The sequence below is a fragment of the Macaca fascicularis genome, chromosome 5 (assembly GCF_037993035.2).
Source record: "Macaca fascicularis isolate 582-1 chromosome 5, T2T-MFA8v1.1".
In the NCBI taxonomy this organism is placed as follows: Eukaryota; Metazoa; Chordata; class Mammalia; order Primates; family Cercopithecidae; genus Macaca; species Macaca fascicularis.
In genome coordinates, this window is record NC_088379.1 from 37,390,463 (window position 1) to 37,418,407 (window position 27,945).

Consider the following 27,945-nt stretch of genomic DNA (forward strand, 5'->3'; position numbering starts at 1 on the left):
TTTGTTTCTCTTTAGTTTTGTTGTCTTTAATCAAGAACTGAGAGCCCTGACTTTCAGCTCCTCAAAAAGTACAGCTTCCTTCCCCTTGCAGATGCAAAAACAAACGTCATTTTTTTCCAAGGATAATTTTCTCCCATGCATTATGTCCTGTCTTCAGCTTTTTCTTGATTCTTCTCCAGCTCCTGTAGACCTCCCATTTAGAGCCACCAGCCGCCCACCACCGGGGCTGCGCAGAGCTCCTGGTGCTCTGTGCCCTGGGCTCACCCAGCCAGGCCTGTTCTCTGTGCCTCTTCCTGGTTCTCTTCCCTGGACTTCCCACTGCCATGCGGTCTTCGGTGCTCCTCTGAACTGTTGTCATGACCTCTAACCAGACTGAGTCAGGACTTTTGACTTCCTCATCTCTAAGTCATCTTCCACAGCCTTGGAAGTTTACCCTAAACAGCTATTTTGGGAGAGAGTGGGGATAAAGATCTGCAGGCCTCTTGCTCCTGGCCCTTGTTTCTGCTTATCTTGGCTTCTCTTTTTAAGTATGTGTGTGCCTCTCTCCTCTTCACACCCCTCCCCTCCCATGGCTCCCATCTCAGGCAGAGTTAGGTGCTCTGTTCTGTGTCCATAGCTCTTTTTCGAGCACTTGTACTCATCATTTGGTAGTGGCCTTTCATGTGTCTGATCCACTATGTTATACACTCCCTGCCTGCCAGGATATCGTTCTGGTGCTGAAGAATGTATATATCAAATCACTTTTGCTTTAAAAACCCCCAGTCTTCTGGAATTCCCAATTTCTTACTAATTAATATGTGGATTGACTAGACCTTAAGCAACCTAAAGTCAGCCGGCCTTGTCTTCTGTATTCATGCGCATACTATCTGGTCATTAGACAAAATAGGTCATTTTCAGTGATGAGTTAATAATTACCTGCACACCTTGTTTATGCTGGTCCATTTACCTAAAATGGCTCCCATCAATTAAACCTGTATGGATTTTACCTGTCCTTCTAGAACCACTCCCCTTTCCACAAAAACTGACAACAATGATGGTAAGAAGAGTGGTAGTTGACATTTTATTAAATGTTTACTGTGTGCAGGCTTGTTTTTTTCCACACATTACCTAGCTCACAATAACCCTATGAGCTAGGCAGTACTATGCAGATTTCACAGATTAGGAAACTGAGGTGGCAAGTGATCAGATAACCCATTTGAGGTTGAGTAGCTGGATCAAGGTAGAGCCAGGTTCGGTCCCAGATACCTGGCTCCAGGGCCCATGCTCTTGACCTGATAAACAGCCGAACTTCATCTTTCTTTGCTGAACTTCCGGAACACTTTCTTTGTATTTCCCTTATTTTAGTAGTCTTGTACTTCTCTGCTACCCTGATTCAAACCTGGATTTCTAGCAGCATGCCTGGCATGAGGCAAGAACTTAACAGTATTTCTTTATACCAAATGAATGTTGTCTTTAAAACATTCTGTTTTCCTCTAGCTAGACTGTCATATAATGCAACTGTGGGAAATAATCAGGTTCTCATTGGAGTATTTTCCATAAAAGATCCACAGAAGTCATGTCAGGGTTAGGAGTGGACTTGGGCAAATGAATCCGTTCATTCATTGAATGTCCCATACGTATCTGCTGTTTCCCAGGCATGGAATATGGCAGGGAACACAGAAATCTCTGCGTCCTGGGCTCTGCTTTCTGGTGTAGTAGAGGTAAAGCTGCTCATACTTTGTAAACAGTTTGACAACATTAAGTCTACATGGTCATTTTACTTTGTTTTTTCTAAGAAATTTCCTTGAGCTGTTGGTAACAGCAGACGCTGCAGATGTTAATCCCTGTTGTTAACTTTTCTCCAGAGATTTAATGTTCAGTTTTCTCCTTTCCAGAATCGATTTATGTTGTTCAAACAGAGGGTTGAGAATAACTGGAATTTTTTTAACTTCTTTTTTTTTTTTGGCATAGAGTTCAGAATTTTCAGGAGGGATGAAGAGAGTTATAAAATGCTCTATGGTGGGTAACACACAGAAAAAGCCAGAAAATTGGAGAATAAGGATCTGTCTTCTCCTTTCCTTCTAGAGCTCCTCTTTCTTACAGGGCATTTAACATGTGATTTAATGTCATGTCCTTAAAAGGAGGAGAACTGCAGTTCAGAACTTAATGTCAGTGCTTTGTGAAAATGCAAGAAAGGACCCCTGTATTCTACACTTGAGAGAGCCAGATACTAGACAAATAGGAGGTCGTGTGCACATTGCTTTTTCTCTTTCTCGATCATGGCATTGATTCTGTTCATAACAATGATGCAATGTCGTACTCTTCCCCACACATGTGTGTGCAGATAGAAAGAATGCAACAGAACAGAGTTGTTGGGGAATAATTTGGCATCTGAAATATGGACATACCAGCATAGATCATATTTATGACTCTGTTGGGAGTGTCACAGCAATGATTTAATAGGAGGCAGTTGTCTCCAAGGCCTCCTGAATTATGACTGGTTTTAAAATTCTTAGAACCCATTGGAGGCTATTGTTTCTGGAAGGCTACATAATTTAAGTTCTCCACATCCTGTCATTATAGGAGATGTCAGAATAGTAAAATCTAATCCTGGACTAAGGTGTTATCACAGCCCTTTGGTTTGGTGGCTTTGCAGACTTTATAAATATGCCTGTCAGTGCCTGTGGTCTCCACAGTTGGGTGTCAGCGGCGAATATCATTTCTCACATTTTGCATGGAGGGACTGGAACCCAGAAGGCATGCATTTTCCCAAGAGGCACTAGCACAGTTGGCCCAAGAGGTAGAGCAACCCCTCCTTCAGCTCAACCTCCACTACACCGAGCCAAGCCAGTTCCTACACTGGCCTCTGTGCAGCTGTCTCTCAGCAAGAATGCAAGTCAGGGAGAGAAGCCAGATCCCTGGGATTGTTCTAGAGAACAGAAACCTCAGAGTAGCCCTCCTTAGACCACCTAACACATCGCATCCCTGCATACATATAAGGGACTCAATGCTGGTAGGATTGGCTTAGGAATGATGTAAGTGAAAACAGTGCCTGGGTTTATCATTAGAACAAGGTTCTCAGCTGACAGTTGCTTCGGACTTTGATTTTATTCTCCTCGACCTGCCACTCCGCTCGAGTCCACATCTCTCAAGATTGCACATGCCTGAAGGAGCACTGATTACAAAGCTGTAGCCTTGTCCCCAGTCTGAATCTTTCTGCATTGTTGAGAAAGCAGCTTACTTGGACTGAATCAGCAGGCCAAATTTAGAACAAAGATTTTAACTATCTCCCTTTATAAATTACTGAGCTATTTTGTAGCCAGCTACTCTTTAATATGAACAAAAAATATTATAAAACTTTGTTGTTAATCTATACAACTTTGTTGTTAAACTATAAAATCTGTAATTGTGAAATGAATTTGGATAAAGGAGATACATTTTTACCCTTTCCCAGGGTTTAGGAGAGACAAAATGGTGAGATTTTAACTCTGAATCAGAGGTTCTTATTAGAGGTGGTTTTGTTCCTCCTGACCCCTAGGGGACATTTAGCAATGCCTGGAGGCATTGATGGTAGGCAGATGCTACTATGCCCAGGGAGACTGCTAAACATTCTACAGTGTATAAAACAGTTCCTCGTGACAAAGAATTATCCAGCCCCAAAATGTCAGTAGTGCTGAGGTTGAGAAACCCTCGTCTAAACTCTTGGGTTTATTTGCTAACCTTTACAGTGGATCAGCTTTTACTTAGTTCATGCAGAGGTGAAATTAATACTAGTGCTCAAATACGTCTTTGACTTGGCCTGGGTCCCCTGAGCAGGTCTGGGACAAGCTCCTGCCATGTGTTGAGGACCTGAATTCAGGCAACTGACAACAGTATTTGAACTGTGTTCTCAGTGGTGGGAGTGAAGGAGATGAGCCCATGTGCTAGTAAGTGCATAGGGTTGCATGAGGAAATAGAGAGTAAAGCTGCAGTGTGGAGCCCTGCTATTCAGAGTGTGCTTGGAGAACCGGCAGGGGAGGCATTATTGGGGAGCTTGATGGAAATGCTCCCCTCAGACTTGCTGATTCAGATCTTTAATTTAGCAAGATCCCCAGCGAGGCTTGTGCATGTAGAAGTTAGAGAAGCATGGGGTAAACTTTTCTTTTTTTTTTGTTTTTACTTTGGAGGAAAATACACCTTTTTTCACATCATGGCTCTGACTCTTACTAGCTGTGTGACCTTGGCCAAGTTATAAAACCTCACTACACCTTACTTATTTTAGCTGGAAAATGGAGATCATAATATCACCCATCCTATGAGATTGTTGTAAAGATCAAACAAGCTTATTTGTGTCAAGAACTCATATGGTAAAAGCTCAACAAACTGTCGCTATGATAGTAAGAAAAAGATCACAAAAGTAGAAAACATTAGGCAGACAGCTTACGTCTTAAACCTCACAGTTGTCGTCACCAAACAATACTTGTGTTTTTGCAGATCCAGTTTCTCTGAATACTAAAATAAAACCGGAATTTGATAAACTTCTATAGACAGTGGTCCTTGTCAGTAGCCCAAGTGGCAGAGAGTACATGGATCTCGGGACAAGCAGCCTCTACTGCTAGGAATGTTCCATCCTCCTGGCTTGAGTTACACCTGCTCATTGTGATTCCGAATTTGAAAGGAACACAGTAGGAAGTTTCAAGACCTTGGGTAGAGGAAGGCTGTGGTAAACAGGAAGGATGAGATTAGAAGGAGTTTAGGTGAGGTAAACCCTTGTTTTACTAGTAGGGTTTAAGAATATCCAGGTCAGGTGGGCGTGGTGGCTCACACCTATAATCCTAGCACTTTGGGAAGCCGAGGTGAGCAGATCACCTGAGGTCAGGAGTTCGAGATCAGTCTGGCCAACACGGCGAAACCCCGTCTCGACTAAAAATACAGAAATTAGCCAGGCATGGTGGCACATGCCTGTAATTCCAACTACTCACTCAGGAGTCTGAGGCAGGAGAATCACTTGAACCTGGGAGGTGGAGGTTGCTGTGAGCTGAGATCGTGCCACTGCATTCCTGCCTGGGCAACAGAGCGAGATTCCATCTCAAAAAAAAAAAAAAACCATCAAAAAAAACACCGTGTGTGTGTGTGTGTGTGTGTATCCAGATCAACCCCACCTAACCCTCCGCTCCCCTCTGTTGCCTGGCTGGGTCCTGGGTTCTGTTGACACACAAGAGATTGTGAGAGTGCATGGAAACGCTGCCCTCATTATCAGGGCGGCGCCTGCCATGCCATCCAGAACGCCAGAACACCTCATAGGACTTAGTTTTTGGAAACGAGACTGTTGCAAACCAGTGGGAGATATGCTTCCAATGTGAGGTAAAGCAGAACGTCAATCACAACTGCAGTGTCCCTCAGAATTCCAAGAGCCAAGACGGTGAAAGAATAAAAAAAAGAAAGGAAAGGGCTCAAATGAAAGACTTCAAGCTGCAGAATAAGATGAAATAAAAGGATTCAATTGAACTATATCATATTCAGTAATGACTAATCCTAAGTATACAGGTTTTGGGGTGAAGGGATTTGTTTTGTAAGTGTTTTGCAGGAAAATATTTTTTCCATCTTTGATTTTAATTAGAATAGATTTGCATTATTTTCCCTTAGTTTTTATTTTTAAAATATTTATTGCCACAAGTTTAGAAAATAGAGGGAAAACATAAATAACAGTACATGTAAACCCAGTATTTTGTCCCTTCTTTTGTTCAACAGTTATTTCTCAGGTACCTACTGGGTGCCAGCAACTGTGCTCAGTGTGGTGACCAAAACTCTGGTCAATGAGGCAGCAAGGTTCTAAGCTTGTTAGAGCTTACGGTTGAGTAGCTGAAATTTTGATTTTTTTTCTGTGCCCCTAGTAAATATATGATAGCAAACAATAAGAGCTATTTTTTGGTTTATTGTGTTCTTACTCTGTGCTGGGCCCTGTTCTCAGTGGTTTGTAGCCTATTAACTCAGTTTGTTTCCCAGCACTCTGAGGGGAGGCTCTGTCATTCCCACTTGACAGATTGGGAAGTGGAAGCATCAGGATGTTAAGCAACTTGTTAAAGATCACAAAATCAGTAATGACAGAGTCTTGATCAGAATCCCGGCAGCCTGGCTCCAGAACCTGCACTATTAATCAACGAACTGTACTGCCTCTCATAATACGTATCAAATTGAGATGATACTTTATAATTTCAATTCTTGCTTTTCTATTGAACAGTACACAGTAACATCCTCCTGTAATACCTATAAACCCCCAAAAGATGTAGAATCTTAGTTTATTCATTTGTCTGATAGGATCATAATGAAATAAGACTCTATAAAGCTATGTAATTTAGACATAGGAAACATTTGGATTGTAGCGGTATGTGGTGGGAACAAATGGTCTTCTGAATCAGGAAGGGGTGAGTTAGACTATGCCGGTGTACCTACTTACTCACTGTGTGACCTTGGGCAAGTTTCTGAACCTTAGTTTCCTTTCCAGGCTAATATCTGCCTTCTGGACTTGTCACCAGGATTAAATGAGTCTACCTACATAAAATGGCCGGCACAGTGTCCAGCGCTTGGTAGAGGGTCTGCTAATGGTTACTGTTATTACTGCCTATTAAATACATTTCAATCTTCTTTCAGAATAGCCAGATAGCACAGTGGTTAAGAATGCACATGAAAGCCAGACTGTTGGGTTCTAGTCCTGGCTCAACTCCTTCCTAGCTATGTGACATTAGGCAAGTTACATAAACTCCCTGTTCCTCAGTTTGCATTTCTTTAAAACTGGATAGTTATAATACCTATGACTTAGAGTTTTTTGTGAGTGTTAAATTATTGTACATAAAGCTCTGAGAACAGTTTGGTACAGAGCAGACACTGTGTGAACGTTTTCTATAATTATCAATAATTATTAAATAACATTTTCAGAAGAAGGTAAGAATATTACACCTTAAAAAGCAGGTATCTTTAAATACTTCCTCGGCTACTGAAGTTTTGCTTACTGTTTGATGTATCATTTGTTTCATGTTTGTGGCTCAGACATGGCTTATGCCAATGCTTATTAACACCTGAATTTTAAATTTGGTGATATTACTATATTTTATCTGAACGAACAGAATTTGCTGACTTGGCACTATGTTTGAATGTGCATTTTTTGTTGAAAAATGACAATTCTGGAATGCCCTTCTCCCTTTCCAGATTATTCAGAGCTGGGAGAGCTTCCCCCACGATCTCCTTTAGAACCAGTTTGTGAAGATGGGCCCTTTGGGCCCCCGCCAGAGGAAAAGAAAAGGACATCTCGTGAGCTCCGAGAGCTGTGGCAAAAGGCTATTCTTCAACAGATACTGCTGCTCAGAATGGAGAAGGAAAATCAGAAGCTCCAAGGTTGGTTTGCCATCTTGATATTGAACAGGCCTGGTCTTATCTTGGCTCTGAAGTGAATCACATCAGACATAAGCATACTGTCTTAAAACTATAGCAGCATGATAATCTAATATACGTATCTGTCTACATCTGTTTACTTTTTCATAGTAATATTAGCACTGTTTACTTTCTGGTGATCTAATGATAGTTTCAACAACTATATTCATTATTCCTCTATGGTCACTGTTAGTACAGTATCTAGAACTTCTGAGATAAAAGTTTTAAATCTAAGCTCTAAAGTGCTGAAAGGTGCTTTTTGTTTTCCCCCCTCTCTCTCTCAGTCTACTTTATCCTCAGCCATAGTCTGTGCCTGTGTGTTAGGTATGAACTTTTCTTGTGTAAGTCATTAAAGCATAACTTCACTCTATGTGCTTTCTCAGTGAGTTGCGAGTAATCTGAAGCAGAATCATTAGCTGAATTCTACCTGTACTGACATCAATAGTGTCAAAATATGACATGAACTTTGAATGTTTAGATTTTGTTCTTTTCCTGTTTCCATACTGATACTGGAACCAATTAATATTATCTTCAAAGTAGCTTAAGATGCAAAGTTTACGTACCTTTTGGAAAGAGCATGGGTCTTAGGGTATCTAGAGAATTAATTGCCCAGCTATAAAGTAGTGAAGATTTTGAGCAGAAAGTCTGCATAATCTCTTTGAAAGGGAAGATGTAGCAGATGGTTCAGTCACCCTGCCATTGCCCCAGAACAATTTTGGAATTGAAGTACGTTTCATTCAGCATCATCCTTGATTGCAAATTTTGGTCTTTTAAAATGACCTTGATGCTTGTATAGAGCTGAAAGTCATTAAGACACCAAATCTGAGGAATAAGCTCCCGAGAATGTGTTGCATTCCATGAGTTTCAGTTGCATAGCTAGTGTCATAGTGGGTGGACAGACGTTCTCTGTGCATGTCCATATGATACTTGTGAGTTATGACAACACTGTATACCAGCAACGTAGTTTCTGCAGTTGAAAAGTACAAATTCATAGAATGTAAAGAGATAGTGTCTATATCTTCTGACTGAAAACAAAAAATGAATTATAAAGGAATAAGACCTTTCGATATGAAAGTAGCTCCACAGTTGGAATAGGCTAGTAAGCTTTCCAATATGCAGTTTTGAAGCTGAGAAAGATGGGTGCTCCCATCAGGGTGCTGTGGAAGGTGATAGCACACTGGGGGGTGTTTAGAGCAGGTGAGTGCTGTTTTCTTCCAACCCAGTTTTTCTGCCGCTTTCTTGTGTGTTCATGAAAGTAATTCTAAAAGCAGATGTCTAAAAGATGTTTGATAGTGATGGCGTTACTACAAGTGTCATCAGTTAAATGACAGCTCGGAAGCACAGCAGTTATATTCACGTGCATCTTGGGATTTTTGTTGAAGAGGAAAAAGGCAGTTACGTTAATCATGTAGGTCATAAACTTTAATGCCAATACTGGCCAATCTTCTTGCAAATGACAGCCCTGTAAAATCAGGGCATAGCTATAAAATGGGAATGGTGCTCACAGCTGGCTTCTTGGGAATGTGGTGAGGACAACTGTAATTGGTGAGGCGAAATCAGTATGCCACAAAAGCAGAATACATTCTGCTGTGCAAACAATGATCAGACAGACTAGAATGAACAGGCAAGAGTTTCCTAAGTTTACCTGGAACCCCTTGCCAGGTGTTGCATTAAGTTTACTGGCCCTTGCCAACATTCTTCTAATGCTTCCTCATTTCATCTGGCTTCTTGGCAGTGTTCGGTTTTTGTGGTCTTTTATTTTTACTGTTTGACTTCATTTCTCTTCTTAGCTCTGTAATGTTCAACATGTGTTTATCTCTGTGGTGAAAACACAATAAACTTGCTTAATATAATGTTGGAAGCATTAATCCATTGTATTAGTGTGTATAGGACCTGGATTGCTGATAAAAAATATCCAGCAATAAGAGCCTGATTGCTTAAAAATATTTACTAAGTTTTGTTGGGGTGGATTAGGAGCAGGGCAGAACTTTTACATTAAATATAGATGCAAGATTTGATAAGAATCAGCCAGAGTGTACAGTAAGTCTTCACTTAATGTTGCCAATAGGTTCATGGAAACTGCGAATTTAAGCAAAATGATGTATAATGAAACAAGGTTTCATTGATAAATATTTATCAATAAACCAAAAGTTTATTGATAAAAACAAGAGTTAAGTTCCTGTGGCATATTTCTGGGCACAAAAACATCACCAAACTTCTAAATAAAGACTCAGGACACTTCTAATATTAAATATTAATGTAAACATGAGATATGCAAACATTTAAGCAAGATTAATACAAATAAGATAATTATTGACTTGGCACAGTGGCTCACTCCTATAATCCCAGTACTTTCGGAGGCCGAGGCAAGCAGATCACCTGAGGTCAGGAGTTCGAGACCAGCCTGGCCAATGTGGTGGAACCCCGTCTCTACTATAATTACAAAAAAAAAGTAGTCGGGCGTGGTGGTGCACGCCTGTAATCCCAGCTACTTGGGTGGCTGAGGCAGGCGAATCGCTTGAACCCAGGAGATGAAGGTTGCAGTGAGCTGAGATGGTGCCACTGCACTCCAGCCTGGGCAACACAGTGAGACACCATCTTAAAAAAAAAAAAAAAAGTGATTATTTTTCCACTTATTCCACTTCAAGGTCCTAGGTGGCCAGAACCTATCCCTACAGCTTGGGGTGCAAGGCAGGAACCAACCCTGGACTGAATGCCATCCCATCTCAGGGTGACACACACACACACACACACACACACTCAGACTGGGACCACGTAGACATACTGATTAACCTAATGTACACCTCTTTGGGATGTGGGAGGAAACTGGAGCACTTGGAGAAAACCCACACAGACATGAAGAGGAACACAAACTCCACACGGACAATGGCCCCAGGCTAAGAATTCATTTTTTTCTTAACATTATAACAAAGTGACATTGAGCACAAAGACATTATTTGAGGACCTGCTGTACTATGTACTTAGAGAGATAGGCATTCTATTGTGAGTTTGTTTTTTTTCTCCCTTCTTAAAGGAAGGTTAAATTGTATCTGAGATAGCTCTTGAAATTGATCAGGGGTTCAAGCTGACTTGCATACTCTTTGGGAAAGAATTTAGAAGAATGTGTATGAGGAAGTTCTTCCTATGGTTAAGCCTATTTCCTGACTTGAATGGATGAATCAAATTTTTTTACTATTCTGGAAGCATTGCATCCTGGAAAGAACCATACCATGTTATCTCAGTCTACCTCACTCCATTGTAGGCACTTGGAAGCGGAAGTTGTGATTTCTCCAAAATTAGACAGCTGATTTTCAGTGGTGTTAGAACTAAAACCATTGCCTGTCTTTGAAGCCACCAGTCCTCTGCTGTCCTCCTTTGCAAAGCCATTTTTCCCCCTTTTTTTTTGGACAGAGTTTCGCTCTTGTTGCTTAAGCTGGAGTGCAGTGGCACAATCTCAGCTCACTGCAACCTCTGTCTTCTGGGTTCAAGCGATTCTCCTGCCTTAGCCTCCTGAGTAGCTGGGATTACAGGCGCCCACCACCACACCCAGTAGTAGTACAGACGGGGTTTCACCATGTTGGCCAGGCCGGTCTTGAACTCCTGACCTCAGGTGATCCTCCCACGTTGGCCTCCCAAAGTTCTGGGATTACAGGCATGAGCCACTGCACCCAGCCCATTTTTCTGTATTTTTAAATAAAGATGTGAGCAGCCTAACGCAAGATTGCAACATGTGATTCAATACAGCCATGGCTAATTCATATAACTCAGCATTTTATGCTTTACTAAGATTAAAATGATGTGATAACATTAAATTTTGAATTACAGTTGATGTTTTTTTATTTAAAAAACATTTTTCTTAGTTAAATAATACATGATGGTTTAAAAATCAAATATTCAGTGCAGTTCTTCTAAAATCTCTGCAGGTGTGGGGGTCATTTAATTGCTGAGCCTCCCATCCTCTTAGCTTTCCATTCTGAGCTTTCAAGAGATGATGGCAGCTGGCAAGACAGTTTTGTCTGGGAAAGCCATTGTTAACAGAGCAGAACTGGGGACGGAGCAGCCATAGCCCACCCTCCAGAGTAGGCACAAATCAGACCTGAACGTTATCACAAAGTCCAAGTTGGCTCAGACCTTTATGTTAAATCATAATAAATATTTTAGAGAACTTTGTTGCAAATTTACATTTGATCTCAGTCCACAAGCTTATAAACCACATGGGTGTGGGGGGTCTTATTTAGTATTGCGAACAGCTGGGTCCTGTATCTGAAGTTCTTGCCCTGCAGCCTGGGTGTTTGTTGTAGTTCTGTACCATCTGCCTTGGTTGATAAGGCATTTTGGAGGCCACTGATTTTAGGCAGCAGTGTTGTTAGGATACTGAAACAGCAGGATGTTCGTGGATTGAGCCTTTTCAGCTGAATCTTCTGGCCAGTTCTTTCTGGCTGTGTGAAGTTGTGATGACTTCAGAGCAGGATGCTCATGTTGCCTGCTGGGCTCTGTTAGGGTGGCCAGATGTGCTTGTAGCAGCCTTACTGCCAGAGGAACGTACGTTGGCCTCCAAAGCCCAGTGCTGCCGCCAGTTGCTGTGCAGCAAGGCTAGCCCCAAACCTGATTTGCTGCAAGGATTAGCTCAACTCTAGTGACATTTGTTGTGTTTTCTCATATCCCAAATCACAGCCAAAAAAAAAATCTAGGGTTGGCATTTTAAAAAAATGTGAACCCTAGAGATGTAGGGAATTGTTTAACAGGACCTTAGAAATGTATTCATCAGAGTATGAGGGAAAAGATTAAAGATGGTAGATGGAAAACCATAAAAGCTGAGAGGAAGGCAGTACTGGGCCTAGAGTCGCTTGGCTTCCCTCTAGCTAGTAAATAACCAGGACCAAATCACCTGATCCTTCTGAACTTCAGTTTCTGTCGCCATGAAATGAGAGATTGGGTCCAGGATCAATGTAAATTATCAATTTAACATTTCCCTTTATTGATATTATTCCCCCCTGGGTTTGATAATTTAGTTATAATTCTTCATGCAGCTTTAGGTTGAGTAAGTTTGGTGGGAAACAGTAGCTCTCTTCATATATTTCAGAGATGTCATTTGAGAGGGGTAGATTTATTCAGTTTAGCTCCAAGAAGCAGAAATGGGACCAATGGTAGAAGCTACTAAACGGAGGTTTGGCTCTAAATGAGAAAACTATCTTTAGAGTGCCTCTCCTAGTTTAGATGAAAAAAATTGCATCGAGTTCTAACCATGCTAGTCATCGGGAATTTTATTAATAACACATAGCTCCTGTCCTGGGATGGCTCATGGTTTGATGGGGGTAAGATGGAAAGAATTGGGCAGATGTGGTTTATGTCTTAGCAGTAGAGCCCACAGAGTACGTTGGGAGTGAGGGGTAAGAGAAATCACATACCTCCTAGGTTTTTAGCATTTTCCAAAACAAAGAAAATGGGTAGAGGCATGGACAGTGACTTATATTTAGATGCATTAAGATGGTTGTAACTTCTTGACATCTCAGCAGGATAACAAGTAGGCAGCCATGTTGTGTAATGGAAATTCCATAGCTGTAGCCTTTACTGATGCACTCCGGAATGGTCTCTTCCAGCCTCCGAAAATGATTTGCTGAACAAACGCCTGAAGCTCGATTACGAAGAAATTACTCCCTGTCTTAAAGAAGTAACTACAGTGTGGGAAAAGATGCTTAGCACTCCAGGAAGATCAAAAATTAAGTTTGACATGGAAAAAATGCACTCGGCTGTTGGGCAAGGTAAGCTTCATTGGGAAGCATCTAGTCAACCTTACCCCTCATTGGCGATTGGGGAGAAGTGTGGAATAAAAAAATTTTAAGTCTAATTTTAGTGTCCGTCTCCCTTCTTTTCATCACATCTTAATCTGTTTCCAGATACCTTACTTAATAGACATGAGTTTTACCACCTTTCATGGTTCCTCTTAATTAAAATTCCCAGAAGGCCAGGAAATAGGAAGACAGGAACACCCAAGGGCTTCATTACCTATAAACTGGATAATGATTTGATGATATACTTTGAATTATAAACTAGAAACGAATTGTATGGCTTGTCTCTGGGTATTCTAGGGAGACAACATAGTGTGTGGAGCACAGACTTCAGACAGGTGGTCTTGGGCTTAAATCTCAGCCCTGCCACTTACTTTGCCTCACCCTCTCTGAGCTCCAGTTTCCACAAGTGTAAGATGTGGGTGCTGACAGTGGATGTTGTGAGGAGCACACAACATGTGTCTGCTATATTGTAAGGCCTTAGAGAGCGGGCAGGATTCACTGGTTTTTCAGTGAGATCTGCCATCCCAAACTGTTTCTGGTCCAAGAAGACATAAGTACAGAACTTGAGACTAAGTATTTGGAAATGTTTCCATGTTTCCAGCAATTTGACACAGTGATCCTAATTTAAAATGTGGACTTACATTTTGTCCATCTGGTTTTTTTTATTTTGTTTTTCTACTAATTTATTTTTACTGTATTGTATAAAAATATTAGCCTGTAGTAGATTGGAAAATTTTAAAAAAGAAAAAAAATTGATGCTTCACAGATAGTTTGAGAACCACTATTTTGGAGCTTACCTTCAGTCATTATTAGTGTTCTAGTCAAACAACGATTCCTTTAAAAATATATGTTAATGTCTTCTGGCAAGAGTAAAAGCCTGAGTCTAATCTGATTCTGCGCTTACTGAGTTCTTGTTGAGCTCATCATGAATAACCAGGTGTTTTGAATAAGGGTTTCAAATATGTATAGAATGGGTTTTTCCTGACTTTATCAGTTGTATAGTGGAAAAACATTGTATATGCATTTTTTTTTTTTTTGAGATGGAGTTTCACTCTTGTTGCCCAGGCTGGAGTGCAATGGGGTGATCTTGGCTCACTGCAACCCCTGCCTGCCAGGTTCAAGCTATTCTCCTGCCTCAGCCTCCTGAGTAGCTGGGATTACAGGCGCCTGCCACCACGCCTGGCTAATTTTTTGTGTTTTTAGTAGAGATGGGTTTTCACCCTGTTGGCAAGGCTGGTCTCGAACTCCGGACCTCAGGTGATCTGCCCACCTCGGCCTCCCAAAGTGCTGGGATTCCAGGTGTGAGCCACTGCGCCCGGCCTGCATATGCATTTTTCATCTCTAGGAGCATTAATGGAACAAAGCAGTGTTTTCTACTATAGTCTTTTAGGCATTTTTAACCCTTTTTGAATTTTGACGTCAATTTTAGTAATCATGGGTAGCTATTGTTCGTTACACCTTTTCCCTTTCTATGGATAAGGAAACTTGGGCTTAGAGCAGTTGAGTAGTGGCTCAGGGCCACAGAGCTGGGTTCATACCACTGTGCTGCACTGCCTCCTGTTGAACAGGATCTCTAGGTGCTTTTCTCAGAACATGCATGCAGTGGTGAAGACCGAAGCTCTGGATTGACAGCGGCTTTCAATGTGACTTTGGCAGGTACCCTCTTTCTGGGCTCTTGCCTCCTTGCTGATAGAATGAGAGACTTTCACCGAGCAGAGGATCTTGGAGCTCTCTTCCAGTTCTAGTGTTCCTTGCACCTGTACTTGTTTCTTGAGGTTTACCTTTACACCAAATGACCCCAAATTGCTGTTTTGAAAAGGGAGAAGCAGAGAAAAGAATGAGTCTGTTCTTCCCCCATTCACAGTTGCCGAGATGATCGCCTTCAGGTGTCTTTGCTTCTGCGAAAGGCAGATTGCCTGGGTCTGTGACAGCTATTCCAAATACTTGAGCTTCTTAGAAGCCTGGCACCTGGATATTTGTTTTTCACTGGGCATCTTATGTGGGGGCTAATAGAAATACTCTAGGAATCTGGACCCTGGGTAGTGAAAGTTGGGCACAGATGATTGAGCATTCTGTCTACTGGAGTGAGCTAAGGCTGACCTGGAATTTCCTTATGTATTGCCTGACTCTGCCACATCACTTTTTACTGCAGAGGCTCTAACCATAAAGGGGGCTGTGTCAGTCAGGTGGTTTTTAACACATTAAGATTTAACAACTCCAAACAAATGACGGCGGTCTATTTTGTGGCTCAGAATAAAAATGTGAATCTAAAAATGTGAGACTAAATTTGAATCACATCTTTGAGCTTTGAAGTAGAGGCCAACTCAGCTCAGAGACCTTGAAAGAGAGGACAGTTGTTTGGATTAAGAGGCCCTTCCTCATAGTGACATAAAAGACCCTGAAATGATAGAAATAAAGGAATTTACAAAATTTTCCCAGTTAAAATTGGGTAAGGGGCCAGGATTAGGGTATCGATTTAAGAGAAGATAACATAATCCCATGACATAATCCCATGACATTATAGATAATTCAGTTTAGTTCACGTCAGAATGATTTCTCTAAAGATAACTGGATAGAATCTTATAAGCTGGAATGTATTTTTTAGGAATGGGATTGCAGAGTGGCTGCCTGAGCTGCTGATAGTCAGGGCCAGATGCAAACTCTGCTTGCCTTTGACCCAGCAATGCCGTTTATAGAAACTTACTCTAGAAACTAATCAGCCAAAAGTGTACTGCAGTAAGAAGAATGCTTATTGTGGCATTGTTTAATAGTCAAAACAAATGGAAAAACCCAACCATGTGACTATCCCATGTCATATTCCTTGAAAAAGACACCGTAAGTAGATCTGTATTTACCGATGTAAAACATGGCTAAGATAAGTTGTTAAATGAAGAGAGTACAGCATGGTCTCCGGTACAGTTGATATTTCCATGTGTGTATACGTGGAAAAACACCCATGATGCAGGTATCTGCATTATAGGCAGGATGACCATAGAGCCCAGTTCACCTGGCATAGCCCTCGTTTATGACTCGTGTCCTGGCAAAATTATTAATAGCCTTCCTCCTCTTCACTTTCAAAAGCTTCCTGCTTTGGATGGTAAATATATGCTCATTCTAGTTATGGGTAGTTTTTCACTTTCTTCTTTATACCTCTTGCCTTTCAGAGGTTTTTTTTGCCCTACTTTTAAACAGTGTATATATTTCTTAAGTGAGTAAGAAGCTATTTTCATGGGGGATGGAGGAACAGCCTCCTGCCCACCCAGACCCTGCCTGCAAGCCCTAGGTGGGCTCCACTGCCAGGTTTCTCTTGGGTTAGGAGTGAGGGCAGCACCAAGGTGGAGGGGGTGTTCCAGGCCATTCTTAGCAAAAGCATTGGGTCCAACCTACATGATCCTGTGCTTTAAATCACAGAATCTAAGCGTACTCCTGAATACCACAATATCTGGTACTGTCCAGTGACACAGCCAATATTCTTTTCTTCCAAAAAATAAAGGTCTGATAAGACAATGGGAATGATTTAGTAATAGGAAATTGGACATTTCATAACTTGGGAAAATTTCCCAGTTTGAGAAAAAGTATTTTGTGAAAAAAAGCCCCACTATAAATCACTTATCATGCTGACTGTTTTCTAGCCCACATTTACTTCTCATCAGCGTTTGAAGTATTTGTGGGTAGGGTGTGCGTGTGTGTGTATGGTCCCAGGATATATCTATGAGCTGGAATAGCAGAGAGGGAAACAAGAAATAGAATAATAGTAGAAAGCAGATATCAGGGTATATTTTTTCCTGTTCCTACCGTAATAAGTTACTACAAAAATGGTGACTAAAACAACAGAAATTCTTCTCTCAGTGTTCTGGAGGCCATAGCTCCAAAACCATGCTGTCAGCCTGTCTGCACTTGGCCTCCTCCAGCTTCCTAGACCTGTGGCCATGACACTCCAGCCTCTGCCTCCTTGGTCACATTGATTCCCTTTCTCATCTCCTCCTCTGCGTGTCTATTATAAGGATGCTTGTCACTGGATACAGGGCCCACCTGGATAATCCAGGATGCTTTCCTCCTCCCAACGTCCTTACTTAATTCTGTCTGCAAAGAAGGTAACGTTCACAAGAAGCTCCAGGTATTAGAAAGTGAACACATCTTTTTTGAGGGGCCACCATTCAACTCAGTCTACAGGGTCATTATATTAATGCTGAGATAAAATTATAGAATGTATAGGATGTGGTCATGGTTGACAGGGGCCCTGTATTTCTTCTACAGGGCAACTTTAAAAAAAAACCTGGTATTTGAAAGGGAAAGAAGAAAGTACTTACTACACAGTAAGTATTTCTAAGAGGTGGCCCCGTGAGACTTTTGAATCTGTTAATAAAATGATTACTAATGGGTTCAAATCCACAGATAGTTATTTTATCATTAATCGCAAGATAGGAACACAAAATATTTTTTCTCTAGTCCCCATTTGAGTAGCAGCCTTGTTTGACATTTCTGACATGGAGAACACCAAGAGAAAATGGCAGTCAGCATTCCTGGGCTGTCACTCACTGGCCTAATGACCTGGGGCAAGGGACCTGTTCTCACTGCCTCTCTTTTCTTTACCATGAGGATAATCGTGTTTCCCTTAGAAGGTTATGAGGATGATATGACCAATATACGTAATGTGCATGGAATGGTGATGGTGCATAGTGGCCTCGCAGTAAGTGCTATCTGCTGCTGCTCCCTTGCCAGAGCAGAAACTTCTCCCAAAGGTGGCCAGAGACGGAAACCAGAGAAACCGTCCTCCTGGGCAGGCTGTTTGAGTGGCAGGGCAGGGTACAAAGCGGCCGCTTTTTTTTCCCGGATGGAAAGAAAGATCAATGCCTAACTCGGAGGCTTCCTTTCTCCCAAGAGACGAGAAAGACTTGGCATTTTGTTCTTCAGTCTTCTTGCTCTCCCCATTTCTACCTTTTTGGCCTTGTAATAGCTGAGTAATGAGCTAAAGAATTTTGGTTCAAAACTGTCACCTTTTAAAATTAGGTTTGCCCTAAATAACATCCTTGACTTTAAGAGAACTTTTTAAAGTTTTAGACATTTTCAATCACTGTGAGTATTCAAATTAATCACATATAAAGCATTAGGTGGAGGCTCTTGGACATTTTCTGCTTTTAGAGCTTTGTTGGATGCTCACATGGCAATATCTATGCAGTCACTTCCTACCCAGCCTCTGGGCCCTTCTTGCGGCTTATCTTGCAGAAAGAAGCCTCATCAGAATTCCAGAATCTCAGCTATGATTAGCTTACTCCACCTCAGCTCAGAAACATGCATGGTTCCCTGGGGCTACCAAACACGCAGGTTTCGTGCCGTCAGTTTTGTCTCTGACAATAACCTTTCCAGCCTTCTTTCAGCTGCTCTCTTCCACGTGCACGTTTGTGCCTGAGGCAAACTGAAGCACTCTCAGTTCCTTCTCTCTGGTTGCACTTTTCTCTTCCTTTTCCCTCGTCCTTAAGGCTTGGTTCAAACTGATTGCTCAGTTCGAAATGAGCAAACAATTGCAAGGACAGAAAACCAAACACCACATGTTCTCACTCATAGGTGGGAATTGAACAGTGAGAACACTTGGACACAGGGAAGGGAACGGCACACATTGGGGCCTGTCGTGGGGTCAGGGGAGGGGGAAGGGATAACAGGAGATATACCTAATGTAAATGACGAGTTAATGGGTGCAGCACACCAACATGGCACATGTATACATATGTAACAAACCTGCATGTTGTGCACATGTACCCTAGAACTTAAAGTATAATTAAAAAAAAAAAAAAAAAAAGAGCCAGCTTATCTTTCATCTGAGCTCTACTTCCTTTTGTTTCTCTCTTGTTTCTGAGATCACATCTTACATGACAGTTTTTCATACTTGGCCTTATTTCCCTAGAATGTCATTAATTGGCACCAGGTTGGAGCTCAGGTCATATTCTTTATTCCTTGCAGAGTCTGACAGGGTCACAACATGATAACACATTTGAGAAGTGAGAAAAAAGGAGGGGGGGCAGGGAAGTGAGGGGAGAATAGGGGGTGGAAGTAGGGGAAGAAGCAAATAGGACAAAGTTTTAGTTGCCTCCTTTCTGTTCCTGTGCTGTTAATTAATAATGAAACTAGTGGCCAGACACGATGGCTTATCCCTGTAATCCCAGGACTTTGGAGGCTGAGGCAGGAGTATCCCTTGAGCAGTCAGGAGTTTGAGACAAGCCTGGACAGCATAGTGAGACCCTGTCTCTACAAAAGTAAAAAATTAGCCAGGCATGGTGGTGGGCACCTATGATTTCAGCTACTCGGGAGCTGAGGTGGGAGGATCATTCGAGCCCAGGTGGTTGAGGCTGCAGTGAGATGTGAGTGTGCCTCTGCACTCCAGCTTGGATGACAAAACCAGACTGTCTCAAAAAAAAAAAAAAAGGGAACGTGAATTTGGATAAATGGAACATGAAACACAATTCATTTTTATTATTAAGTTGTATTCTGTGCATAAATTATCTCCATATCTTCTCCCCCTTTTAAAGGTGTGCCACGTCATCACCGAGGTGAAATCTGGAAATTTCTAGCTGAGCAATTCCACCTTAAACACCAGTTTCCCAGCAAACAGCAGCCAAAGGATGTGCCATACAAAGAACTCTTAAAGCAGTTGACTTCCCAGCAGCATGCAATTCTTATCGACCTTGGTAAGTCTGTGCCATCGATTGGAGATGACAATGGAAGTTTCACTCACATGAAAAATCTGAAGAGAGTGTCTAAGTTATTTATTGACCTGCCTTTAGGTTTAGCAATCAAAATTTACTACTGAGACTTTTAATTTAAAAAGCCCTAGGGTAATCACAAATGTCGTCTTCAAGCATATAAAAATCTCTGTATTTTCACTGGGTAGCTTGTTAACTTTGCATGGCGTGAAGGGAGGGTGTTCATTAAAGCTGCAGTCGTAATTGTGGTTCAGTCCAGTAACTCAAATATTGATAGGAGTTTTTATAGTCAACTGAAGGAACATCCTGGAAAACGTGTGGATGTTCAGAACCGAGGCTTGGTTTAATTACAAGAGCCACTCCCTCGTTTTTACTACTTACAAACAGAATTCATCAGAAAAACTGTAGAAAGCAGTTTGTGTGTGTGCCTTAGATGATTTTATTTTGGAAACTGGGTGGCGCCTTGTCTCTTGAATAATTTATAAAATATGAAGATGGGAACAATGTACAATCAGCCCTCCATATCTATGGGTTCTGAATTTGGGGACTCAACCAACCTCAGATGGAAAGTATTTGGGAAGAAAAATCAATGAAAACTAAACAATAATATAGATTTTAAAATATAGTAACGGTCTATGTAGGATTTACGTTGTATTAGGTGTTACAAGTAATCTAGAGATGATTTAAAGTATGTGGGAGGATGTGGCTGGGCGCGGCGACTCACACCTATAATCCCAGCACTTTGGGAGGCCGAGGCAGGCGGATCACGAGGTCAGGAGAGCGAGAGCATCCTGGCTAACACGGTGAAACCCTGTCTCTACTAAAAATACAAAAAAATTAGCCAGGCGTGGTGGCAGGCACCTGTGGTCCCAGCTATTCGGGAGGCTGAGGCAGGAGAATGGCGTGAACCCGGGAGGCGGAGCTTGCAGTGAGCCAAGATCGTGCCACTGCACTCCAGCCTGGGCGACAGAGCAAGACTCCATCTCAAAAAAAAAAAAAAAAGTGTATGGGAGAATGTGCACAGGTTATATGCAAACATGACACCATCTTATAGAAGGGCCTTGAGCACCGTGGATTTTGGTATCTGTGGGGATTCCTATAACCTATCCCCCGTGGATGCCAAGGGATTGACTGTATTGGATAGATTTGCAGTTGCCACTGTGAAGAACTTGTTGAACTGGCGTGTGATTATGATGCACAGAGAGCCCTCCTGACTTGTCAGTGGCCATGCACAGGGTCAGGTGGCAATGCGGTCCTGTTTGCCTGCTACCTGTCACCCAGGCTGCTGTTTCTACTGGTGGTGAGCTGGCTCGATGTGGCGGGAGTTTGGCCCTGCTGCTTTTCGAGCACGTGGCCCTGCTTCCAGAATACCTGTTCTGGTTACAGCTGCTGCTGCTGAAGGCTCCACAGAGCACTCAGTGCTTTGGGGCCCTGCAGTGGCTGCATCAGGCAGTATGAAGTCCTTTCCTCTCAAGCCACATAGCTAGCCTTAAATGTTAATTTCATAACCCTTAAGGTTATTCTTTAGCTTAAATGTCATCTCTGAGAAACTGTCCCTGACTGTGGTCTCCTCTCCCACCTCAAGACTGGATGAGGTGTCCTGCTAAGCCCCCTGTAGCACCCCACACTCTCCCCATGGTGCGTATCACATTTCTCATCATCACCGTTATCTGCTTATTATCATCACTGCTGGTGCCTAACTTCACCTTGGGCCAAATGTTGTGCAAAGGGACTTAAACTCCTTTCTTTAATCCTTACAACATGATCAGGTATATGTTGTTCTGTTTCTCTTTAGAGTTGAGAAAATAAAAGCAGAGAGGTTATGTAACTTGCTGAAAGTGATACAGCCAATTTGCCGCTAATCAGTATGACTTTGGAAACTGCACTTTTTTTCGACTTTTATTTTAGATTCCAGGAGTGTGTGTGCAGGTTTCTTACAAAGGTGTATTGTATGATGCTTACGATTGGAGTATGATTGAACTTGTCACCCAGGAACCAAGCATAGTACCCAACAGGTAGTTTTTCAACCCTTGCCCCGCTCCCTTCCTCTCCATCTAGGAATCCCTGGTGTCTGTTCTCATCTTTATGTCCATGTGTACCCAGTGTTCAGCTCTCACTTCTAAGTGAGAACATGTGATGCTTGCTTTCTGTTTCTGCATTAGTTTGCTTAGGATAATGGCCTCCAGCTGCATCCATGTTCCTTGCTGCAAAGGACGTGGTTTTGTCCCTTTTTATGGCTGCAGAGTACTCCATGGTGTCTATCACATTTTCTTTGTCCAGTTCACTGTTGATGGGCACCGGGGTTGATTCCATGTCTTTGCAATTGTGAATAGTGCTGTCATGAACGCGTGAGTACATGTATCTTTTTGGTAGGATGATTTATTTTGCTTTGAGTATATACTCAGTAATGGTATTGAAGGGTCGAATGGTAATTCAACTCTTAGCGGAACCTATTCTTCTTACTCCACCTCCCCGACTTGTCCTTAGTATACAGCAGTGACTTTTTACTGCCTTTCTCCCTTGTAGGATGCAGCCCTCTGCGAACTGGGCTGGGGCTGTTTGGCCATTATACTCTCGGCTCCTAGAACAGTGGCTGTCACACAGCAGATGTGCAAAGAATCTCTTTGAGATTCAGAGTATGAGACACTGCACTAGCCCTGCCATCTCATGGGCCCTCCCAACAGCCCTGGGAAGGTGGCCTGCACCCTCTCTAAGAAATGAAGAAACTGAGGTCACATGTTGACCATGGTCACAAAGTCAACCGAGGGGAGGTGGCAGGAACTGAACCCACTGTCACTGTGTTTCCCTGGGACCCTCTGAGCCCAGGAGCCCCGTGTTGCTGTGCAATGGCTGGCCAAAGCAGTGGCTTGGTGGAGCTGGGGCCCATTTGGCCCACTGACCCTGATGAAAGCGGTTTTGTGAATTAGCAGTAGCTGCATTTGCTGACATGGTGAGTAACAGGAAATGCCATCATGTTCCTACCATGTGAAACAAAGTGAGAAACAGGCTCAGGGTAGGAGGCTGAAAGGGAGGGAGTGCAGACAGCCCTGCTCCCCACACTTGCTCACAGGCTGGGAGGCGGAACGGGAAGGTGTTTCCCCTCCTGGATTCAGTCGCCTTCTTCTCTTCATTCCTCTGCAGTATCCCCTCATTCTTCCACGCGCACAATCAGCCCCTGCTTCTTGTTGCTCAGATGTCATCACTTTTCTGCAGAAGGAAAAGAAGAGTCCAGATCAGCACAAGGGCCTCAGCATGACTGTGCGCTCCCAGGGCACTATGTGTGCCTGAGCACCACCATGGTCTTCCCTGCAGGGCTCGGGCAGCCTTCCCCGAGCTGGCGTGAGGTCTGTGGGAGCCCCGGGTTTGGCCTTTCCCGTCCACTGGCAGGGCTGGCTGCATTCAAGTCCTCTCCATCCCTGCCTCTCCCCCACCCTCTCCCCTCTCCCTCTGCTGCCCCTGTCCCTGACAGTGCTGACCCCCTGTCTCTTCCCCACTCTTTCCCATCCTCGCCTGGCCTCCAGTTTGGATGCCATCCACATACTTCCCGAGGGCCTGAGAGGAACTCCGTGTGCGGCAATACATTTCCCAGGTCACCTCTGTGTGTCTCTGCAGGCTGTTTCCAGGGACCCCCCGGGTTAGTCTCCTCTCCCCACTGGAACGGAGAAACGGGTTGGCCCAGACCCGGCAGTGGAGTCCCAGGTGCCCTCCCTGCCCAGCTGACTCCGCCCGGGGCCTCCCTCAGAAGCTTCTCCAGACTCTACCCGTTACCTCCCCCTCTCCTCTCACCCAAAGTTGCGCTGTGGCCAAGTCAGTTGTTTAGTCTATACTTTCTGTTTAGTCTATACCACGGCTACCGCAAGGCCCAGTGAAGGTGTGTAGTATAGAGCAAAATCAAATCTGTATTTCAGTTTTCCTTAAAAAGTGACTTTCGTATTCTGGCCAGAAGAACAGAATGGTTGGTTGGATATATTTTGAGTTTTCGTGGGTTTTTGTTTTCCTGCCTCTTGCTATACTTTCTGAAATTGGCTTTTAGTCTAAACAGGTTTTTTGTTTTGTTTTGGTTTGGTTTGGTTTTTTTGACAATGTGTTTTCCTCCAAAGAGTAAGAATAATAGGCCTCATGGCTGGGAAGCGTTCCATAGTGTGTGAAATATTTTCTCAACCTTTGTCAGATCTCATCTTTACACACCCTGTGTGAAATTGGGCACGTGCCGTTATTTCCACCTTAGAGGGGATGAATGAGCCCTGGAGAGCTTGAGTTTTCCGTCCACGAGTTACTTCGTGACTGAGCCCTAGAGAGCTTGAGTTCTCTGCCCACACTGCGAGTGACTCAGTGCCAGAAAGTTCTGGAACCCAGGTCTCCTCAGTCTCCATACCACGTCCCTTCTAGGGCACCATGCTGCTTCTGTGTTTCTTGGCTCTGCCCACTCCATCCCAACACAACTCTCCCCACCCTTGCTTTGGTGGAATCCTGTTCCTTTGGGGTAGATCACACCAGCCAGAGGCAGCTGCTCTCAGCTTAGCAGATGATACTCATCACATTATTCTTGAAGCCTTGGGTCAAGCGCCTGCCCCACCCATCTGCATCCATTTGTTCAGCCCTTAGACAATTGCCACTTTTTTCTGCTCTAATTCTCTGACTCCCTATCCTGGGTAGACAACACGGACTGCCCAGCATCCTACCTTCTGTCTGGGACTCGCACTGTCATCCTGACCACACTGGGGGCTGACAGTGACACTGGGAAATTCCTGGGGGACCCCCTTCAGGCTTCACATCATCTGCTCCCTCCCTAGCATCCCAGCCTAGAACACTTTCCAGCCATCAGCTGCATTCCCCAGTGAGGCGTGCAGCCTCTCCCATGATGGGAGGGCTTCAGCCGAAAGAACACTAACAGGCCCAGAAACCCAGGAGCTCCATTAGATCAGAAAGCGGAAGCAAGAATGCACCTAATCTCCCCCACATCAATGGCTGTAGTTTTACTAATCTGCATATTATGGGTCAGTAAGGGGGTGGCACAGTTTATAATCCCTGCAGGAGTCTGATGATCTTTCGGTGACCAGAAGTGCCATTTTTTGTGGGCTTCTAGAGATCCCCCATCAGGGAGACCAGACATGTTTGGCATGCCTGTGCTGCCGTGAGAGGCTAAGCGTGTGTCCAGACCACACGTGTGGGTCACAGGTCCAGCAGCAGAGCTGTCATGTTGATTGTTTGCTTCGACTAAATGTATAAAGCCTGCCTGGTGTCCAGAAGAAAATAAACTATAATCCAATTTTTTAGAATCCATAAAAGATGAGGAGTAGGAGAACCTTTAGAATCCACAAAAGAGGAGAAGTAGGAGAACAGTTGGATTTTTTAGAATCCATAAAAGATGAGAAATAGGAGAACCTCCAAAAGGGAGGAATCAGTTGAGAGTATTGAAGATGACCAAGTGCAAACGGGCAGAGGGGAGTGCGTCCCCTTTTCCTCTCCCAGGCGGTGGGCTGCCTCACTCGGCCTGGACACACAGAGCAGCATCATGCACTTTGAGGGGCAGATGGAGCTGCTCATTACTAGCAGGGGTGCTGGCGGGGACCACTGCGTTCTCTTCCATCTTTAAGTTGAAGTCCTGTGTGAGAAACGAAAAACCTTCATGGCAAAAGACAGCAAGGGACCTAGAATGTAACATTCAGCAGTCTTGTTACGTCACGCACCTGTCTGTCCAGTTGGGGACATTGCTCTATGAAGGTCAGTTGAACAATCACAGTTCAGGAGCCCAATGAATTCTTGCGCCACCAGTCACACACATTATTCCGAAGAGTGAGCCATTGTCTCTGATCTTATCAGGAACACATCGTGGGATCATATTTATTTAGTCATTCTAAATATACACTTTAAGTCCAAAGTGAGATAACGAAATGTGGGTGATAAAAGGAGAGAATAAAGTGCGGTATGATTTCCTTTCACAGAGGTCTGGAATCTTCCCGCCTCCTTCAGGTCAGTCGGTGGTGCTGGCAAATGTTTAATAAGCAGCTCCTCTCACCCCTCAGAGGAAGCCCTTGGTATTCAGTGTTTGCAGATTTCCATTGTGCCACTACTTCTCCCATCCCCCATTTTCAGCTACCAACTCGATGTCACTGGTCATGGAGTTAGGCTCACAGAGCCGGTGGGAGCTCATTCAAGTGCTTCCCCAAAACAATCTGCTCCTAGAAGAACTCTCCCTTAATCTCCTAACTGCCATTCAGGGTGATCCCCTGTACTCTGGGAAGCACACATTCTAGTGGGAAGATTGACACTGGGCACCTGATAACCACGTGACTTAAAAATCTGAGGGTTACAAAGGGTGTTTGTTATCTTCAGTGTCTCATTTCAAATTCTGCTCAGAGCTAAATGCAACAATGTGAGATGATGTTAGTATCCCAGGTCTTCATCCAGGAAGGAATCTTAGAGATCATTAGGTTGTAGGGTTTCTCTTCTGCAGAGGAGTTAGAGGGTCAGTGTCAGATTGCTGGTTTGCCAGTACCCCTCCCTGGAGAAAAGAGCAAAAGAAAGAAACTTGTTAGTCAACTGTGCAGAGCCATCATGAGACTGACTAGCTTTGTGGGTGGCCCCGTGTTTGCTGCAAGAGACCTCTGGCCTTTTGTAGCAGCTGCCGCATGGTAAACAGAGCCGAGATATCAGGGGTCTCGCTGAAAATGCAGTCAGATGGGCTCTGAATAGAGTAAGGCAGGACACTCTGAGATGGGGTGGGGTTTCTCACAGCACCGTACAGGGACCACCTGCAAGATCTCTTGAGGGGTTTGTGAAAAACACATTCTTGAGGTCACCGTCCTTGACCTGCCGCTTATTGAGAATTTCTGATGCCTGGGATGTGCAGGTTTAAGAAGCCCCCAGATGATGCTGATAGGATTGCTGCCTGAAAATTGCTGGGTAAAGGCTCTTCCCCTCCAAGTGATAAAGAAGGAAAAGATTCATCCTGGAAGAACATCCCTTAGATGAACAGAATTCCACAGGAACACTTAGTTTGTGGAGCACTTCATGAAAAGGAAGTAGTAGGTTATTTAGAAATATGTTAGAATTGTGGATCATCTTATAGGCCTTTCTGGCATATTTCTCCACTTACATTCACAAGACACATTGAATGTCTTTCTAATATTAATAAAGAGGTTTTTTTAACGCTCATGTTTGACCCTCTCCACTTAACTATCCCCTTCTCATTTTGTGTATGAAGGTAGTCTGCTTTACAGAAAAATGTAAAGGACCTGCACTTCTCTGCCTTGTGGTAAGTTGTAAAATGCAGTTTAAAGAGGCAGGCCTCGTATCCTGAAGCGTTTATAGGAAGGATTGCATAGTTTTACCTGGCTTCCCTCGAGGTTGGCAGAAATTAGCTTTCCCTGAGCTGGCATCTTCCCGAGCTAGCGTGCTTCTCCTATGGGGTGTGCGGCCTTCTGTCCTGTCTTCTTGAGGCAGAGCTTCAGTCTAGAAACTGTTCACAAACTGTGAACAAATGCAACAAACAGTAAACAGTCTTTTGCTCATAGTTAAGGTGCCTTGAATTGGGTGCGAGGGGCTGTTCTCAGGGGTGCTCTGCCCACGGCTCTGGCCCACTGCTGCAGGTGAACATCATATGGGTGGTCTTTGTGGAATGCCATCAGTGCTAGCTTAGTAATTCCTAAATGGGAGCTGGAGGGCTGCAGCGCTCAACACTGGATTATACGAATGTGGATTGTCCAGGAAATGCTTTTGATCCCACTCATCCACTCTCTACTCACGTGACCCACCTCTCCCTCTTTACTTGGTGTTTACTCATGAATGTGGGTGAGTTGTCGTGTTAGCCTAGAATAGCCGTTCCCAAACTTTGATGGAAGGATGCCATTCACTTTGAAAATTATTGAGTAGCCCAGAGAGCTTTTGTTTCCATGGATAATTCCTATCAATATTTACCAAATTTGCAATTAATTAAGACTGAGATTAGTATTTATTTGATTCTTGTTTATTTTACATAGCAATAATAAACTTGTACATATAAAAAATTGTAAAAAATGACTGTTTTCCAAAATAAAATTAGTTAGAAGTGTGACATTGTTTTTACA

The 27,945-nt window shown here is 43.3% G+C and overlaps 1 protein-coding gene across 26 annotated transcripts in view; it reads left to right on the forward strand.

Annotated features, from left to right (window-relative positions):
- The window catches only part of TBC1D1 (TBC1 domain family member 1), a 253,237-nt gene that overhangs the window by 194,907 nt on the left and 30,385 nt on the right, over positions 1–27,945 (forward strand). For all 26 annotated transcript variants that reach the window (XR_012434775.1, XR_012434776.1, XM_045392240.3 and 23 more), the window contains 3 exons: positions 7,165–7,350; positions 12,987–13,148; positions 19,703–19,861. Coding sequence is in view for 24 of the 26 variants with exons in the window: in XM_045392240.3 (XP_045248175.2) it covers positions 7,165–7,350; positions 12,987–13,148; positions 19,703–19,861 (507 nt within the window). In the remaining 2 variants the exon portion in view is untranslated. The remainder of the gene's footprint in view (positions 1–7,164; positions 7,351–12,986; positions 13,149–19,702; positions 19,862–27,945) is intronic.